The sequence below is a fragment of the Siniperca chuatsi genome, linkage group LG2 (genome assembly GCF_020085105.1).
Source record: "Siniperca chuatsi isolate FFG_IHB_CAS linkage group LG2, ASM2008510v1, whole genome shotgun sequence".
NCBI classification, from domain to species: Eukaryota; Metazoa; Chordata; class Actinopteri; order Centrarchiformes; family Sinipercidae; genus Siniperca; species Siniperca chuatsi.
In genome coordinates this window covers 19162712-19181234 of record NC_058043.1, presented here as the reverse complement: position 1 = coordinate 19181234, position 18523 = coordinate 19162712, and the positions used below count along the sequence as shown (strand labels likewise).

General features: G+C 41.4%; 1 protein-coding gene across 4 annotated transcripts in view; it reads left to right on the top strand.

The window, feature by feature from the left end:
• Nucleotides 1-17033, top strand: part of LOC122867151 (zinc finger protein 385A-like) — a 32293-nt gene extending 15260 nt beyond the window's left edge. For all 4 annotated transcript variants that reach the window (XM_044177540.1, XM_044177549.1, XM_044177566.1 and 1 more), the window contains 7 exons: nucleotides 37-182; nucleotides 4684-4794; nucleotides 12206-12380; nucleotides 12830-13144; nucleotides 13888-14075; nucleotides 14172-14258; nucleotides 14416-17033. In XM_044177540.1, the coding sequence (XP_044033475.1) occupies nucleotides 37-182; nucleotides 4684-4794; nucleotides 12206-12380; nucleotides 12830-13144; nucleotides 13888-14075; nucleotides 14172-14258; nucleotides 14416-14643 (1250 nt within the window). In that variant the 3' untranslated portion in view covers nucleotides 14644-17033. The remainder of the gene's footprint in view (nucleotides 1-36; nucleotides 183-4683; nucleotides 4795-12205; nucleotides 12381-12829; nucleotides 13145-13887; nucleotides 14076-14171; nucleotides 14259-14415) is intronic.
• Nucleotides 17034-18523: the final 1490 nt, after the last annotated feature.

The following is an 18523-nucleotide window of genomic DNA, read 5'->3' as shown; positions in this document are numbered from 1 at the left end:
TAATCTCTGATTTCCCTGCTTGTGCATCTACCACAGGAAGTGTAAACCGACCGGGGCCGGTCCCTGCCTTCCTCAGGAGCCCACCTGTCATCCAAGCCCCACTGGACATGAAGCCCTTATTCCAGTTCCCCCTGGAGTCGCCTCACCCAGCCAATATCGGCCTCTTCCACAACTTTAATACAGTGAGTGCTCACAGGCATACCTGCACACAGGCATGAATACACATGCATGCACACACAGTGCCTGGGACTCCTTATCATCTTGTTTCACTTAACAGAAGCTGGTGTTCAGTTGTGGTTTTGGAGCGTTGCCTCCAGAGTGAAGATAAGTGATAAAGTGCTGAGGATTTATCCTGTATAATCTAAAATGATAAGGTGACAGCTGTTTACTTTTTATTCAGCAGAGTGAGTTTCAGCATAATTGAGAAAATTCCCAGGCGAGTGTTTTACTGCAATAAAATGAGTTACAGCTAATCAATTGTATAAGAGGCACAGGCTGGGTTTTCTACAGTCAGCATTTTCTGTGGCTCCTTCTCATTTCCAGATTGGGTTTCATGTGAAGGTCAGCGTGGCGACAAACAGTACAATGCACGTGCACCACACACACACACACACACACACACACACACAAAATCGTCAAGCTCATCTTCATGCACTCAGGCAAAATGACCCTTCCGCAGGTTAATGATTCATCCTGCTTCAGCGAGTACATTGAGTGTGGACACTCATGCCAGAGCACCTTAATCCAAATCACTCTCTGTCCGCACAGTAAAATCTAAACAAGTGTACAACACTGCTGTCATCCAGTGATAGAAGGCTGCAGCTCAGTACGAGCCTTTATTCAGAGCCTGATCAGCCCGCTCGTCTTTAGAGGCAGCAGGGACTGAAAGGACACAAAGAAGGGCAAACTGACAAAAACACTCTATTGTGTTTATTGTTTCAAGCACAGTCATGTTCCAGTTTGGGTAGAAACCTTTTTTGTGAGTGTGGAGCTCTGTGAGTTATCTAGAGAGCTCGTATCAGGTCTGACTCACCAGGATTACAGGTCATTTCCAGACACTTAAGATTCTCATGAGTACACTGTAGATCTCACCTGCATTGAGACATAAGCTGCACAATGAGGCATGGTGTGCGCAGAGGGAGAGAATGAGCCTCTGTCACTCTTGATTTGTAACACTCCAGAGGAAAATAACTTTTCTGTAAGGCTAAAGTTTAATGTACATGTTATTAGCCTACATTAGTTTAATGTACATGTTATTTAGTGGAAGTCAGAATTCTTAAGATTGTCATTATAAAAAGCCCATTTTGAAACTATTTATCGTCATTTTTCTCCAGTAATACCCATTCAATATATCTGTATTCTGTATGTGCTCTATAAAGCAGTTCATTGTTACTATCCATCTTTCAAACAGCATACCCATTGGCTCTGTTGTTTCTCTACCTGGGCAAACAGCCGTCAAAGAGCACAACACCAGATTTAGAGATCTGGAACCAGGCTAACTGTCATCTTTAGCCTTATTTATTAAACAACTTGAAGCGATGGACCCTCTCAGCCTACAGTTTAAGTGCAGATAAATGAGTTGCTCTTCCTGTGTTGCATCTCTGACAGAATAGTTTCTCAAGATGTGTTTGCTGCCCCCAGTGGCCAATAAGGTGCCATTTCAAAGAGAACGATGGGACCCGTAGCACTAAAACTCATTTGTTGTTACCACCTTTAACCGCGGGTATCGTCAAATCATCCAAGACTGAAATTGTAAGGATTAAAACTTCCAAAATGTGAAATAAAGGCAAAAATGTGGGATGATCTTGGACCAAGCAGACCTTACAGTGTATTAGAGATTGGCTATTTAAGAATGGAGCTGCAAATAAACTATACATTCAGATGTACTTATAACACACAGTGTAAATTTCTGGTGCAGCAAAAGCTCCACTGTTTGAGGGAGGAGAGAGTGAAAGAGGAGACAGAAAGTGGACTAATAGGTTAATGAGGTTATAACAGTACGGACAGATGTATAGTAAGAGATACTCATGAGAACAGGTGGTAAAAGACAAACAGTGATGGGAGATCAACATGGTGAACAACAGCCACCAATAAGAGAGACAGGACAGTGGTCCAACAAGGTTTTTATCTACCTTGTTGGACACACACATTGACAGACATTAATGCATTCAGATACATACACACATTCACAACACACAAGCTGTCATGCAATCACCCACACACACAATGTTGGCACAAAGACAAATGTACAGATGTAAACAAACAAGTCTAGAGGTGTTACAGGTCTCCACATGAAAAACACAAACAAGAGAGAGGTGAATCGGAGACATGAGATTAGAGACAGGAGCAAAAAAAAAAGCAAACAAAAAAACTGGCTAAAGTCTATAAATATTTCTAGTTTTCAGACCAATTATACTATTTCCCCTGGTGCCTGGAGCTTGAGAGTGTAAACAGTCTCTCATTTGGCAGCAAACGTTCACAGTCTGAGCAGGAGATGAGAGGCTGAGTAAAACCACAGCGTACTTTTGGCTGCTTAATGAGGGCAACACCCAGTGCTGTGGTTGTTGAACCCTGCCAGTGTGTCAGAGAGCTCACACAAGTCCATTCGAGTCGTCTAAAAACGAGGCAGTAAACAATTCATAAGAGAATGACGTGGCATATATCTGTACTTGATCTGAGAATGACAAGCTTGGTTGGTATTTCTAGGCCAATTTTTTCGATTTGGCATTTAATTTAAGATATTCAAGATATGTCCATGACCTTGACATTGACACACTCTGGTTTTCCCATAATATTTTATATATATACATACCATATACATATACAGTATATATATACAGACGAGTGACAACTTAAAGGAAAAACCTGAATAAATGTGCACGGATGGCAGGAGCTTCAGTCACAAAGACTGCTCCACTGGCTAGAGTTTCAATAGGAACAGTGACGAAAGTGACATCTGCATTTAGATCTATGGGAAAACTGTGGTCGGCGGCACACATGTGATGACCGTGATGCTCGTGCATTAGTGCGATATGTAAGGAACAGAAGAGCAACTCTTCCTCAAGTGACTAATAATGTCAATGCAGAATGTGATCAGACTGTCAGCAGGAACAGTCCGTTGACAATTACATCGAGAGGGATATTATAGTAGGGTTGCAGTGCGTAAACCATTCATTACAAAGATGAATGCACATTTCAGAGTTCAGTGGTGCAAAAACCATTAGACATTGGTCTACAGAGATGTGAAAAAAGTGATATGGTCAGATGAGCCATTCTTCACCATATTCTCAACAAGGTGAGTGCATGCAGGTGAGTGAGGCGAGTGCATGTGTGACGTACACCAAGATAACAGCACAGGCCTGAATGCTTGAGGGGATCCGGTGGCTCTGCTGTGGGGGGCATTTTGCTGCCATGGTTTGGGTCCACTTGTTCCCTTTGGAGGGAATGGTCACTGCAAATCAATACAAAGTTGTTCTGAGTGATCAGCTTTATCCTATAATGAAACATTTCTATCCTGATGGGAGTGGTCTCTTCCAGGATGACAATGCCCCCATCCATAGGGCACGAGGGCTCACTGAATGGTTTGATTAGTATGAAAATGATGTGAGTCATATGCTATGGCCTTCGCAGACACCAGATCTCAACCCAACTGAACATCTATGGGATATTTTGGACCGACGTGTTAGATAGCGTTCTCCACCATCATCATCAAAACACCAAATGAGGGAATATCTTTTGGAAGAAGGTGTTTCATCCCTCCAGTGGAGTTCAGAGACTTGTAGCATCAATGCCAAGGCGCATTGAAGCTGTTCTGGCGGTACATGGTGGTCCAACACCTTACTAAGACACTTCATGTTGGTTTTTCCTTTAATCTGTCACCTGTCTGTATATTTTATTGTTTTACTGTTGCTTTTTTAATCGTACTAATCGTTCTGATTTTACTTCTTAATTGTTTTAATTAATTGTTTTAATCCTATTATGTGATTCACCTAATAGGATAAACGTTGAGCTGCATATTTCTAATGACAAAATTATACCTCTATTAAATACATATGTTTACCCACTGTTTATTGTATATGTATTCAAACTTAAGTCAATCCATAAATGTTAGAAATCCAATCCTCAGTTATTGTTTTAATTACCAACAGCATATTTTTATATAAACCAAAGCTTGTCTATATTTCATTTGGTTAATTTCATTGTTTTACCATTTTAATATACTTCTGTATTTTTAGTACTCAGTGTACTGATTGCTTTTCACCCTACAAGCACTTAATGTCCATACAGCAAAAGTAAGGCTGAATCTTATCAAAAAGCAGAGGTTTTGTAACACAAAAACAAAGTACACATTTTGGGAGATGGGGAGTCTGTAATTAGGCGCTTCTAACCCCAGCACAAATTAAAGCGTTTGAACGGCACCCAAGAACTCAGGCACAGACAGCGGCACCAGCTGCTGCTGAGAAAACACACACCCTCCTGTCCACATCAATCACTGCTCCCTCTTCAATTCACTCTTCTTCGCTCTTTTTTATCTCCCAGCTTTCTCCCCTGTCATTCACCTACACTTTCTTTAACACCTTTCTCTCTCATCCACATTCACTGGAGAAACACTGAAACGCTGCCCTCTGAGTTCCTCCTGTGTTGCTGAATCTTCGATGTGACCTATGGGTTGTCTCTCCTCAGATGGACCCTGTTCAGAAGGCTGTGATGACACACACCTTCGGGCCACCTATGGTGAAGACAAAGCGTCCAATCATCTCCTGCAATGTCTGTCAAATACGCTTCAACTCAGAGGTATGAAACCTTAAATAGTACAAATAAAGGGTTTGCTTCTATAGACAATATCATACAAATTCACTGTTAGCTAAGCCCTTAACCCAAACACCGATTGTCCAATCATAGCTTGGCAGCTGTAACTAGGCACAGCAGGCCTGTCAAGCTTTGATTTCTAAAAATGCCGAAGTGGTGTGCACATTTTAAGCCTGTTCCAAAACCAAAAATACAAAAGCAAAAGTGTAAGAAATGGATTACAGTGTGTCAAATATTAGTATGCCCAGCTAATTAGCTTACTACTGACAGTAGTACTGTCAGTAGTAAGCTAGCACATCATTAACTAACAATTAACTTTGTGGGGATACAGGTTACATTGAAAAAAGGTAGTTCACATCCCAGGCTTCCTCACGCTTCTGTGTTTTTCAGCCCATAGAGCATGTGTCCTTCTCTTGTTGGTTCAGTTGAGAGCTTGTGCGTGCGAGTCTTCCTGTTGGTCAAGCCGGTTGACTTCCTGTTGGCTTCCCGCAAACATGAATGGGATAAAATTATTTAATCATAAGCCTCTTCTAGAATTGGCAAATATTATTGGACTGAATCAATGATTTCACAGTTTTACAGTTGCTCCTTTTTCAATAAACAGTCAAACTCTCCCAGAGCCCTGCACCTGTACTTTAGACACATTAAATCATGACCTAAAAAGTTAGTTGGCTGGACCCAAAGTTAGTAGGTGATTAACTGTACAGCTGGAGCAGGTGAGAACTTGGTTCACAGTTTCTCAGCTCCAATTTTAGCCTGTCTAGGATGGAGAGTGGGCTGGGGGGTGGATGGGGGACAGAGAAAAACCCTGCTTGCTTAATCTATTTTATGACTGTCCAGTATAATTTTTGGTGTTGCTGCTCTACATGAAAAGTGCCCTGAAATAACCTCTGTTATGATTTGGTGCTATATAAATAAAATAGAAAAAAAATTGCACTCTAGTAACAAAGTCTTAAAAGAATGTTGTGTCAGAAAAGCAAATATAAAGACAGCAAGAAAGTTTCAGAACATTTGCAGAACCTTTCTTTTTAGTTTGTGTGTAGAGATTTTGTTGAGTATAACGAGGGGTGTTTGAGTCCACTCTGATGAGGTTTTAATGGTGGAGACGTGTGAGGGTGAACCACAGCCACTGGCTTGTCCTCAAAGCTACCTTAAAGCTGATCAAGCATATTTTCTGCATTTCACTCTTGACAGTGGGCACTATGCCAACATGAGGCAGATGGACTGCAATAAAAGAGGCCAGAAGTGATGAAACTTTAGAGGTATGATTTGAGTGTCCCCATTAAAAGAGGCAGTGGTGTTAATTGAAAGTTGAAAAGCAAATAACTCATAATGTGTACATCCAAAACCAAGCTACTGGATGGCATAATTGATGTGTTAAAAGTCTAGTACTGGGCCTTTTACAGCGTGTATATGTTTGTAAGTACATGTGTACAGTGGAAATATTTTGATATTTTCTTTTCTTTGCATGGACAATTAAGAAATTAGACAGCACATTTCCTGGTGGGCCACAACATTTCTGAGCATGCTGCCTCTGTACATTTATCTACAGAAAACTACGTGTGACCTCTCTCTAGGTCCTTTAACTATTAGCAGTAAAAAAAAAGACACATTTCCTGAGATGAATTTGGTACACAGTGCAACTAAACATCTTGAATTTGAGTGATGTGTATTCAACAATATTGAAAGGGCTTTTATGGATGGAAAAATCCCAGTGTTTATGACCCACACTGTAACCTCTAACATAAACATGAGTAAAACTCAAACAAAAGCCGACATACAAGCCTATCTAAAAATATAAATGCATTCCGGTGATGAAGTGCTAAATACTTGTACTCTAAATGCAGTGGTGTGTAAAGGACACAGGCAGGGAGGGAGTCATCTGAAACTTGTGTAACACTGCCCTGTTCTCTCTGTGAGGGGCCACTTAATTATATCTCCCCTGCTCAGACCTCGTGTTCTCACATGGTCTACATGAGCGTGGGATACAGAGAATGAGTGGGGGGCGCTTTTATTTACTACAGCATGTTCATATTTACATACTCTATGTATGTAAATATGAATGCGCATGTATGAAAATGGATGTGCGTGTTTCTGTAACTGTTGTTACACATGTGTTACGCAGTGAGAACTCTAATACTGAGCCACCTGTTTGTTCTGCCTGCTGTTGTGCGCGTGAGCCACGGTGTGCATCTGCTCTGCTGCAGCTCTACAGCATTTTCCACAGTAACCTGAGAGACTCAGAGCTTATAGCACGGTGGACATTCTTTAATAATGAAGGAATACTCTGCTTACAGCACAGTACTTGGCTTACTCATGCTGTCTGGGCTGAGCTGCAGCTCAAAGGCAGACAAACTCTCATTATTTTTCAATCAAGTCTTCTTCGGGTCATAAGGCACCAAAGTACATTAATAATACCGACAGTTTCTTTCATGTTTATGTCATGAGGGAGACTAGTGTTAAATGCGAGTTTGAGTACTTACACAAAATGAAAGAGGCAGATTGATTGATAGTGGCCACTCAGAAGTAGGTGCTTCTCACTGCTACTACACCGTTGCCACACATGTTGTAATTATAACATTGCAATTCATTTCAGGCCACAGAGGACAGATTAGCCTGCCAGTGTTTAGCTCAGCTCTGCTGCAAGGCTGACGTCACACCATGCTGCATTAGCCATCGTCACTACTGCAGTGCCATACTGGACACCCCTCTCTCTGTCTTTATCTCTCTTCTTGTTCTTCTCAGGCCCACACCAAACCTTGTTTCATTCATATCTCCTGTCTGCTCGGCAAGTTAGATGCTCACCATTTTCCTCATCAGTTTTCATGTTTCTGCTTCTTCCTGTATCATCTGTCCCCTCTCCACCTCTCCAGCTTCTTCCTACCCCCTCTTCCTGTTGCCAGTACCCCGTACAGTAGATTTGGCTGCTCTCTCTGCTTTCTCTGCCTTTGTCGCTTTATAGATAAAACATCAAAGCACATCCTGCTTAGAGAGAAAAAGGATTTCAGGGACATTCACTTGCTCTCATTTTCTCCCTCTTAAATCCCATCACTGCTTCCTCATTCATCTTAATCCCCCTTTCTATAGGCTCTTTCGTAGCTTCTCTCAGTCCATTTCACCTACTATGCCGAACATCATTTATATTTTATCATTATTTACTTTTCCTCTTAACTCCAAAGATCAGATGCCTTAATCTCTTTTACGTCCTATTGTCTCTGTTGCATCCTACCCCCACCTACGAGGCAGTCAAGCTTTTTACACTTGAATTGATGGCACACCTTCATTGATTGCTTAAGACCTGACACTGAAGGTCACAGGGAGAGTCAAAGTATCAAAGCCCAAGCAGAAAGAAAACAAATGGGAGTTGCAGAAAGGGAGAGGAAAATAAAAAGGACAGCAGCACAAAGTGCGAACTGCAAAGAGAAGAAGCAGCATTAAGTATTTCTACCTTTCGAGCGTTCTGCTGTCATTTGTTGGGGAACTTATAGGACTTCATCTCCTTGTCTGATTGCAGGGCTTTGGCAGCAGCAGTCAGAGGAGTTGGGTTACACAGGCAGAGCTATATCTGCCTTTCTGTCATCACCAATCAGGATGAGGGCTATATGGGTAACTATCATTTGTAGTTAATACCTCAGGCTTACAGAGGCATTCCGGACACGTCCCAGTGGTCTATTTGCCTCAGTGAAGCGTCCCACCCCGCAGAGCCCCCGACATGTACCTGGCACGGGCCTTATGCGTTATTGACATAAAGAAACCTATCTAATCCCAGCAGGCCTCACATACAGTCACACACACAATCTTGTATTACTGTATTAGCGAGGAACTTACAGGAACTATATTTGTGCTCTAACACCTCACTCTTTCCTTTGATTTCATTTGATGCTGACATGCACATGTATATCTGGTCTTGCAGGGTAGCACTGATTTCCAAGCCCATTAGCTCTAGGAATTATTTCCATATTGGATGTTTCTGCACCTCACGATTTACGTCCAATGTCATTGTTAAGTGCCAGTGCAGGAGACAGTGAGTCCTTTGTGTAGTAAGGCGGAAAGTAAGGGCGTGAAGGTTGGGATGGTATATAGGGTGTAGCATGACAGACTTGCAGAACAACGAAGTTAGCGCCAGGCACACACATAACCATAACCACAATATTTCCCAAACAGTAACTCTGTCTTTTAGTTGCCTAATCCTAACCATGTCTTAACCATAGCTTATTTGCCATAACAAAGACCTCTCCCTAACCATAATCATGTTGTAGTTGCTATGTGCAGATATTGCAGAAAGCTTCTATTTTTGTGGATGCATTTTTTTGCTTAACGATCACTCTCAGTGCTAAACTCTAACAAATACATTGCGTTTCCTGTGACTGGTTCACAATAAAAGCCACCCTGTGTTTCACCAGTTGAATGCTTTTTAATGTGAAGCTGTGGGAAATGTTCAGTTTGTCTTAGAGGCACCTTAATACAGTGCTGACATGGCTGTAGGAAAATCAACAGTAAACAGTGAGGCTGTTATCAACGAGATAAAATGAAAAATAATAACACTGGATTACATTTGCATTGTTTCATTTAAATCCCTTGTGCAAATTGAAACCAACGTGGGAACGGCAGACTCCGGCACTAACAGTGATGTAATTATAGAATGGATATACATTGAATGGATATTGCTGAAAAAATGCCAACCATCAGTGTCCAACGTAACATATTTTCCCCACTGGCCCCACTTGGTCAGTATATCAGAGTTTTACTGGCCCCTTGTATATTTTCACTGGCCCGGCAGCCAAAAAATGAAAATAACTCTTTTTTTTCTCCATCACTTAATAATTTTAGGGGCCCTATATTGCAACACTTACCATAAAAGGACATTTCAATCATTCCCTTACATAATAAGACATTAGGTAAATATTTACATTTTAATCCAGTCAAAAAGTACAGTACAGTACAGTACATTGTAGGGATGACAGTATTATTATTGTTGTTATTGTTGTTGTTGTTATCTGTCCTTGCCTAATGCAAAGGACATCTTGAATAGTGAGGCTGTCCACAAATTTGGCAAGGATGGGAACAATAAATCAAATGCACCCTTCCAGGCTCTCTTTGTGTGTTTAGGAAGTAGCTAACAACACCATCATCTGATGCCAGTCACAGCCTATGGAAGTCAAATTGCTTGTTTAGACTGCTGTCCATGTTGTTTGAATACAACTGACAACTATGAAAATCGTGACTTATTTTGTCTCCACTTGGGAGATTTGCCTGCCAAAAACCCACAGCACTCGACATTATCACTGAAACCAGGCGCTATCCAGGTGGAGTTCATGGACCAAACTATAATACTCTCCCAGTTGTTTCCTCGCTTCGTTTATTTTGTGTACCCAGCTTCAAAGTCTGTGTCTGGCTTGCAGTCTATGCTGAAAAATAGTGATACGAAGAAGCTTCCTTTGGTTTGTGTTTCTGTTGTTTGAGAGTGAGAGAGAGGGAGCACCAGTAAGAAAGCCAGTGAATCAGAGAAATAAAACGTTGCTGTAGCTGTTTAGCTCAACGCAGCTGGCTATATGGCTAGCTAGCCACAAGTATCTCAGCAAAGGGACAGTTCACCCCAAAATCCAAAATACGTATTTTCCCTCTTACCTGTAGTGCTATTTATCCATCTAGATTGTTTTGGTGTGAGTTGCCGAAGTTTGGAGATATCAGCCGTAGAGATGACTGCATTTTTTGAATACAATGGAACTATATGGAACTCAAAAGTAATGTCTCTTTTCAGAAATCATGACCCGGTTACTCAAGATAATCCATATATTTGTTGCGAACAGTTTCATGCAGGAACTATCAAGAAAATAGTTTTCTTTGAGCACCGCAAGCCGAGTCCTTTTAAAGAAGGACGACCATCTTTTCATAAGGCTTGGACGGACCAGTGATTTGTCAATCAACTTGCCCGGCATAAACTTTTACTGGCCCCGGGCCATTGTTTATGTCATACCCTGATCGTAAATAGTATCAAAAATGGGGTTTGATTTCATGATAATCTAAAGGATTATAACCTTACCATATAAGTAGTCTCACATTACCTTAACCTTAACTCTGATAAACTATAACACAAAATTTTACACCCGCACTAAAGGACTTTCTGAAATGCCCACTCTTCTTCATATTTCCCATTTCCTGAGTTTAAACTGATCCTCTTAAGTGCAATCACACAAGGACAAGCAGGCAAACACACACTCATGAACACAAACTCTTCTTGATTTGCTCCATTTTTTTCTCTCAGTAGCTGACTGTCAACTGTCACTGGACGCCCACAGCCCTGCAGCCCATTTTAGATAATCCCATCACTCGATAATCATCATCAGCTCAACAGGCCAGTTCAGTGATTACACCAGTAGTGAAGGAAGACGAGAATATTCTAGAGGCTAATCTTCCCCCGCTAGCCTCATCAGCACATCATATTCGTAAACCATCAGCTCAACAGCCATTTACTATAACGCATAAAAAATGCAGGGTGCATTCAGAATTTGTGAGTAATTATTGTATTATCCTTGGGGTCATAAAATATGGGGATTTGTTTACTTTAACATTTATTAACCAACGGAAGTCCACGGAGAACCCTTGGTTATAAACAGTCACTCAGTCGTTTAGTTCCTGCTACGTTATGACACATCCAGACCTGGAAGCCGCCCATCACAATCAGTCTTCAATTGATGGACACTAACTCTTGGGAGTTTGTTCACAGACATCTCATCAGTAGTTGTTGTGGGAAAGGAAAGAATTACTCTTTCATTCTCCAGTCCAAACCCTTATTTTCACAATGACTGGTCCAGGAATTTGAGACAGCACCTTTCTGGTCCCAACCACCAATCAAATCTCTGCACTACTCTTAACAGCAAAGCAGAGGTAATACCATGTGAAGACATTTAGATTTTGAAGGTAGAAGATTCAAATGGGTGTGACTTGTTTTTGAAATGTATTGAGATATCAAAGGTTTAACTGGTGTTACATTTGAATGTGTTCAGTGTAAGCTTTTTTGCTTTTGCTGGGTAATGAACATCTGACAAGCCCACCTATAGCTACCTAAATGCTTACGACTGTATAAGTAACCAGAAAAAACAAGTAATGAGTCACATTTCTAATGCTAGTGCTACCAGCAGCACACAGCTCATTGGGGAGTCCAGTGGAATCTGTTCAAATAAATCCACTCCACATGGCAGTGTGGGTTCACTTCATCGACCTCACTGGCTCTCTGACTGAAGCTCATGGAGGGTCACCAAGAAAAAAGGGAATAATGATAACCAACATGGTGAACAACATGAAATGTTCTGTTTAAAATGGAAATAAGAATCCAGTCGTGCCCATTTAAATTCATGACTTCATATTTCTCTGTCATGTCTTGTTCTTCTGCCAGAGCCAGGCAGAGGCCCACTATAAGGGGAATCGCCATGCTCGGAGGGTGAAGGGGATCGAGACATCCAAGATAGCTCGTCTCCAAGATGGCGACAAGCAGCACCCTCCCCCTACTGCTTCGCCCACTCCACCAGGCCCCTCGCCATCCAGCCCTGAACCTGATCCTAATAAGCAGGGTGAGCATCACCTGTGACATATCGAGTTACACACACACACACACACACACACACACACACACACACACAGAAATCTGTCACAAAATGGCACAGATGCACATCACAACACAGCTGTTGTGTGAAGTGATAGGATAGAGACTAACCAGAGAGGAGTTTAGGAGCCCTGGTGTTTACTAAGAAATGGAAGTACAGTAGTTAGTCACAAAATCTCGTCTAGCTAAGATGTCACTACACAAGGGTGGCCAGACGTGCTGGCAGGTCCAGATGGGCCGGCACAGCTGTGTGTTCGACCTCAAAGAGGAAGAGTTTCAAGCACAACACTATTGCTGGAAAAGCAGCATTGTTATTTTCACACTTTCATCATCATGATCATCAGGGTTGAAAGGCTTATTGTGTGGTTGACTTTCCACAAATTATTCACTAACCTGAAAACTTTTTGCTGTTTACAGATGACACCCAATCCTGTCACAACTCTAACAAGTCACCTTTGACCCCTAGCCACCTTCCAACACCCACACTGAGCTCAGCAGACGCAGAGTGTTCCCTCTTGCCTTCTGTCAACACACCTTTGCCATGTTCTCCCTCCCCGGCCCTCAGTACCCCCCCTGTGGATCCAGCAGCGGCTGGTCTTCCTGAAACCCCCTCCCCAGCACCCAGCCCCTCTTCAGGAGAGTCAGAGGAAGAGAAAGCCAAGAAGCTTCTCTACTGCTCCCTGTGCAAAGTAGCTGTTAATTCCCTCTCACAACTGGAGGCACACAACAAAGGTAACTCCAACACAGCTGTGTCAGAGTGCACATATTTATAAGTACGTCCCGCCACAGAGTATGCACAATCTTGAGAGAAATAAACCTCTACAAACAGCAGCATTATGCAGTATGCACTCTTCGAAGCTACTTCACACACCCCGAGCCATGGCTCTTTAGATGCAATTCTGCACTTATTCTGCATTTTAAGTTTGAAAACTAAAGCAGGTGCATTAGTGCCACTTAGTGGTAAGAATGGCAGGTTAAAAACTGCTTGGTTTGACTGGGTGTAGATGGGTGGTGATAAAAACATCACTGCCTACCACCTATACTAAATATTGTCTCACTCAATTAATGCAATTACAGGAATACTCTCCCATCTCAAGCTGATATATTTTATAACATCTAGCTTTAGATTTTGTTCTCTGCACTTTTTAAAAAACCATGCACTAGTTGAGCAAACAATCTCACCACGAGGTCCATTTAGTAGCTGGTCTGGTGATTTCTGTCATATCACATGATCCTCATGGAGTTTGCCCAGTTGTCATGGAATTGCAGATGTTCAAATTTTTAGCACTTTAAGGACTCCTCATCCATGTTGGCTTAAAAGCTAAGGTCAAAGTTAATTCTTGATCTTGGAAACAGCAGTTAAGACCACCACATAGTCAATTATTATTTAGTCTTTAGTATTTAGTATATGCACTACACTGTAACATGGCCTCGATTACCACCTCAGATTATACCTTTCTTTTTATTGTTTTCAGGTACCAAACACAAAACCATTCTGGAGGCTCGGAGTGGACTGGGACCCATTAAAGCATACCCACGTCTGGGTCCTAAACCCAGCCCAGAGCAAGGAGGGGAGCTGTCCTCTGACCCCAACACTCAGGAACGCACCTTCCACTGTGAGATCTGCAACGTCAGAGTCAACTCAGAGCTGCAGCTAAAACAGGTGAGAAACTCACACAAAGATCCGAAGACCTTAAGTGAAGAAGTTTCAAAGCAATCTCAATATTCAGTATCTGTCCTTTCTCATTTTATGTTTCAGCATATATCTAGCCGTAGGCATCGGGATGGAGTTGCAGGGAAACCTAATCCTCTTCTCAGTCGGCACAAGAAGCGCACAGACTTTATGGTAGAGACTCAGTTTGTCTTTCTCACAGTCATATTCCATATTTCTCAATTCCCCCCATGAAAACATTATCATTTAGGTTTTAGGAAAACTCTTGCATGCACCAGTACTTAAAGTTGTGTCACATTTACATTTCTATTTTTTCTTGACTTTTGCAAAGGAGCTTCCAAAAACTCTGGGGGCCGGACTTTTACCAAGTCCTCTGGCTGTTGCTGCGGCGATGGCAGCAGCAGCCTCCTCTAATCAACTGGCACTACGTCCTCCTGGCCCGACCTCCCACCATCATCCCCATCACCACCTCCTACAGGGAACACACCTCAGCCTGCTGAGGCCCGCCCCAGGTCCCATTCGCACCACGCATGGGCCGATCCTCTTCACCCCTTACTGATGGAGAGAGAATGAGGACGAATCAGGAAGAAGCACACTGTGAAGTGGAGGCCTGCAACCATGTGCCATCAAGAGCCAAATCAGCTGGCATAGCTCCAGCTGGTGTTTCATCATAATTAAAAACAGTGAACATAAATGTGACTCTTTATGGTGCATACTGTGGTTGCAGACCACTACTGTTACGTTAACAGGGAGAACCAGAGATTTCAAAGACACCATATGTTTCCATCCTCCCCGGTTTCCCTTCATCACTCAGCTATCTGCTAATCATCAAGTAGATTCTGCAGATAATTTGAAGAGGAACTTATAAATAAGTTTTTATCAAGCATGGACTTCCTTGAGCATCCTCCAATCTGCAGCTGACTAATTATCTTCATCTTACATATGATCCACTGTATCTGACTCAAAACCCTACCTCTCTTATGTTTTTAATGTTCACCTCTGCAAGGATTGATTACATATCCAAAGCATTAATGGCATCAAAAACATGTCCGGTGGGTTAGATATAGTATTTGCCTCTGATGTTAGCTGGTATCATTCTGTAGCTGTTACAGTATAGTGGATTGTGCCACTGTAAAGTTCTGTTTTTGTGGCCTATAAAGAGAAAAAGGCAACAACAATTTCTGTACAGTTTCTGCAGTTACTGGCAAACATTTCTCTGTACTGTATGTCTACATTTTCACTAGGGCTGACCCGAGTACCTCGAAGCTTTGAAGCTTCTACCGTTGCCATGGTAATCGTCCAAATCGGTATTCAAATGTTGTGGTGTTTTTTTTATTATAGCCTATATGCATTACCCCAAAAATCCCAAAATAGACCATGAAATAAGAAATAGCAAATCCAACATTATTAACATTAAATGGCATCTTAAAGCGCAAAAGGATGACAGCAACGCAGTGTTTCCCCTAGGTTGACTGCTTTGGGGGCGGATGGGCCGTGGGGAGGTCTCTGAGAAGAGATAGGTGAAGTGAAGGTTACTTGAGTTGACGACAACTCGTTACGTTACATAATGCAAAAATTCAACCGGGGTGTTCTGTTGTGAGTTGTGGTGACTTGCGGTGAGTAAGAAAAAGTATAAATAATATGTAATTTGTTAAGCTATGAGCAGAGGAAAAGTGCAAACCTCTAGGCTAATTTATGCAGTGTAAAATGAAAAAAAAAAACAACAACACTTGTCTATGAACCTTGACATTTATACCCCCACCCCACCCCTGTCGAAGCTTCAAATATTCGTGGATAATTCTCACTAAAGCTTCGAAACTCCAAAAATGGTATTCGGGACAGCCCATTTACCTCTGTGGGACAGAAACAGGAAGTCAAAGAGGAACAGCAAAAGGGCAGAAATTGAAACTTGAAACTGTACTGATGTGTACATCAACCACATTTATGGTTTGGCAAAGGTGGAAATGTTGTGAAGAAGTAATTGCTACTGGTGCTTTATGCAGCTATCAGTGTTTATTTTCTTCGGTCTGTGTAAAATATAGAAAATAAGAACAGAATGAGAGGCAAAACCCATACAAAGTTAGTTTCTTAGTTCCCCTAATAATTCCCCAGATTCTCCCTGAATGGCCATTGACAACAACCACATGCATAAAGCCCCAAAAAGCACATAAGTAAAAGTCTGTGGTGAAAAATCTACATGTAAATGGCTTAAATACATTTAAAATAACAATCTATCATTTTCTCATCTGCACCTCACTGCGCAAAACAGAAAGGTTTCAGTGTCTTAACAGAATAGTTTCACAGCTGGACAATGGTTGATTTGTGACTTTAGTAGCAGGTATTTGCATTATGTGCACATTCAATACAGACCACATTTTCACCACAATCCCATACAAGGAGTGTCGAAGACATTGGGATGAAAGACACCAGCATTATGTTACAGAAGGAAGAGAAAAGGACCACATACACAGATGAGTAGTTGTATGCAAAAAACAACACACCATTTTTGGTAGTATTATAGGCCTATAGTGGCATAAAACTGTTTAGTTTGTCAGCTCTGCCTTGTGTGCTCCAACCCTACATGACCCTGAACTATCCCAGTGCAACAGTCATGATGGCTTATGAAAAATTAGAGGGAAGCTTTAGGAAACGGAAACTGTAGCAATACTTTAAGCACTCCTGCTAACTTTTCTTGTTAACTGCAATAAAAAGAAAATGTCTACAAATGTATGAATTGTTATTTAGGAGATGTGTATTGAAACATTACTGTAAATGTAGATTATTAACAAATGAGAAAAGGTACATGTTGGGGCTTCCTAATTGTTAAATTAAAACAAAATTATATATAAAATCATTACACTGAATTCATGGTTGTAAGCAATGTTGATTGGTGATTTTTTCATTTTTTCAAATGTAATGAGATATGACAATAATAAATCACAAATGCAATTGGTTGTACGAGTAGTTTAGTAAAGTAATAATGCAAGTACACAGTGTGCGCAATGTGAGTAATGTTTAAAATATTCTGACATACAGTACAGTACTATAGTAATAAGTGACTAACAGACATAAAAGATATAGTAAAACATATCTACATTTTGGCTTTCAAACTATTCGTAATCAAAAGCTGATTAAGTTGCAGTCCAGTCTGCAAACAAATACTAAGAGGAAATATAAAAAGGAAAAATACATTGTCTGTAGAGCAAACTTAAAAAAAGAGGATGCACATAAAACAACATGCTAACAGGAAGACTGACAATCAGAGGACAAGATCACTGCAGAGAATGACATATGCACATGAACATATAAAAAGACTGGCGGAGGTCATCAACTCTAAGGTGAGAAATTGAAGGCCGCACATTTTTGTTTAAGCAATTAAAAACGAAAGGTATGGTTAAATGCTGAGTTTGCCATTGTTTGGGTTTTGAATAGTTTGTCAGCCAAAACAAGCAATTTAAAGTTGTCAACCTGGCCTCTAAGGTCTTGTGATGGGCTTTTTTCCCAATTTTTGACATTTCAGACTAAACGATTAATCCCTTTATTTAAGAAAAGATAAATTAAGTGACCAGTTGATGATGATGATGACGAAGTTGATGTTGCTCCAAGACCGTTTCCCTTCATTGATATGTTTGTTCAATCACAAAGAGGTGTATAATTTAGGGAACTCGAATACCAGTAAAATAAGCGGTTTTGTTTCCTTCAGTGTAGTTTCTGTGGTTGCCATAGCCTAGCCCATTCTCATTCCCAGGGTGTCAAATACAGACGTTTTGTCTTGCCCTTTGGCGTCATATAAACACACACAAGGTAATCTTTAGCGTCTGTATTAGACGCACAGGGCTGCCAGAAAGCCTTTATAAAATCAGGTGACATAATGTAAAGAGCAACAAAATCTGCTTAAGTGGGGAGGTCGAATGGGTCAAACCCAGGACTTTCACCCAGGAGACGGAGGAGTTCATGTCCCGTGCATAGATCCCAGGGGAAACCAAAAGTTAAAGTTGACTTTAAAGTTACGGTACATGTCACGTGACATGTACTGTTACGTGATTTTCTACTGCCTAACCAAGTGTTTTTTTCCCTAAACCTAACTTTTAAGTGGCGTTACATTGTTTCTGAAGGCATCTCCTACTAACGCAAAAGGGTACCTTGCGCGAGTTTATACAACGCGGAAGGATGTAACAAAACATTAGTATTTGATGCCCTGGGAATGAGAACGCGTTTGACAGCCAGCTGCCCTGCCACCTTGTCACTGCACTACTGACGACTTCAGCAGCATGACTGACATTGAAAACCTTTAAGGTGGCAGCAGGCAACCGTCTCAAAGCACTTTTATAAATGTGTTAACCTATATTCTGATTCCTGTTAGTCGTTCATGTTGCTCAACATAGCTGACAAACATAACCGCGTCCCACAGCTCCTGCACATGTTCTGTGCAAACCTCA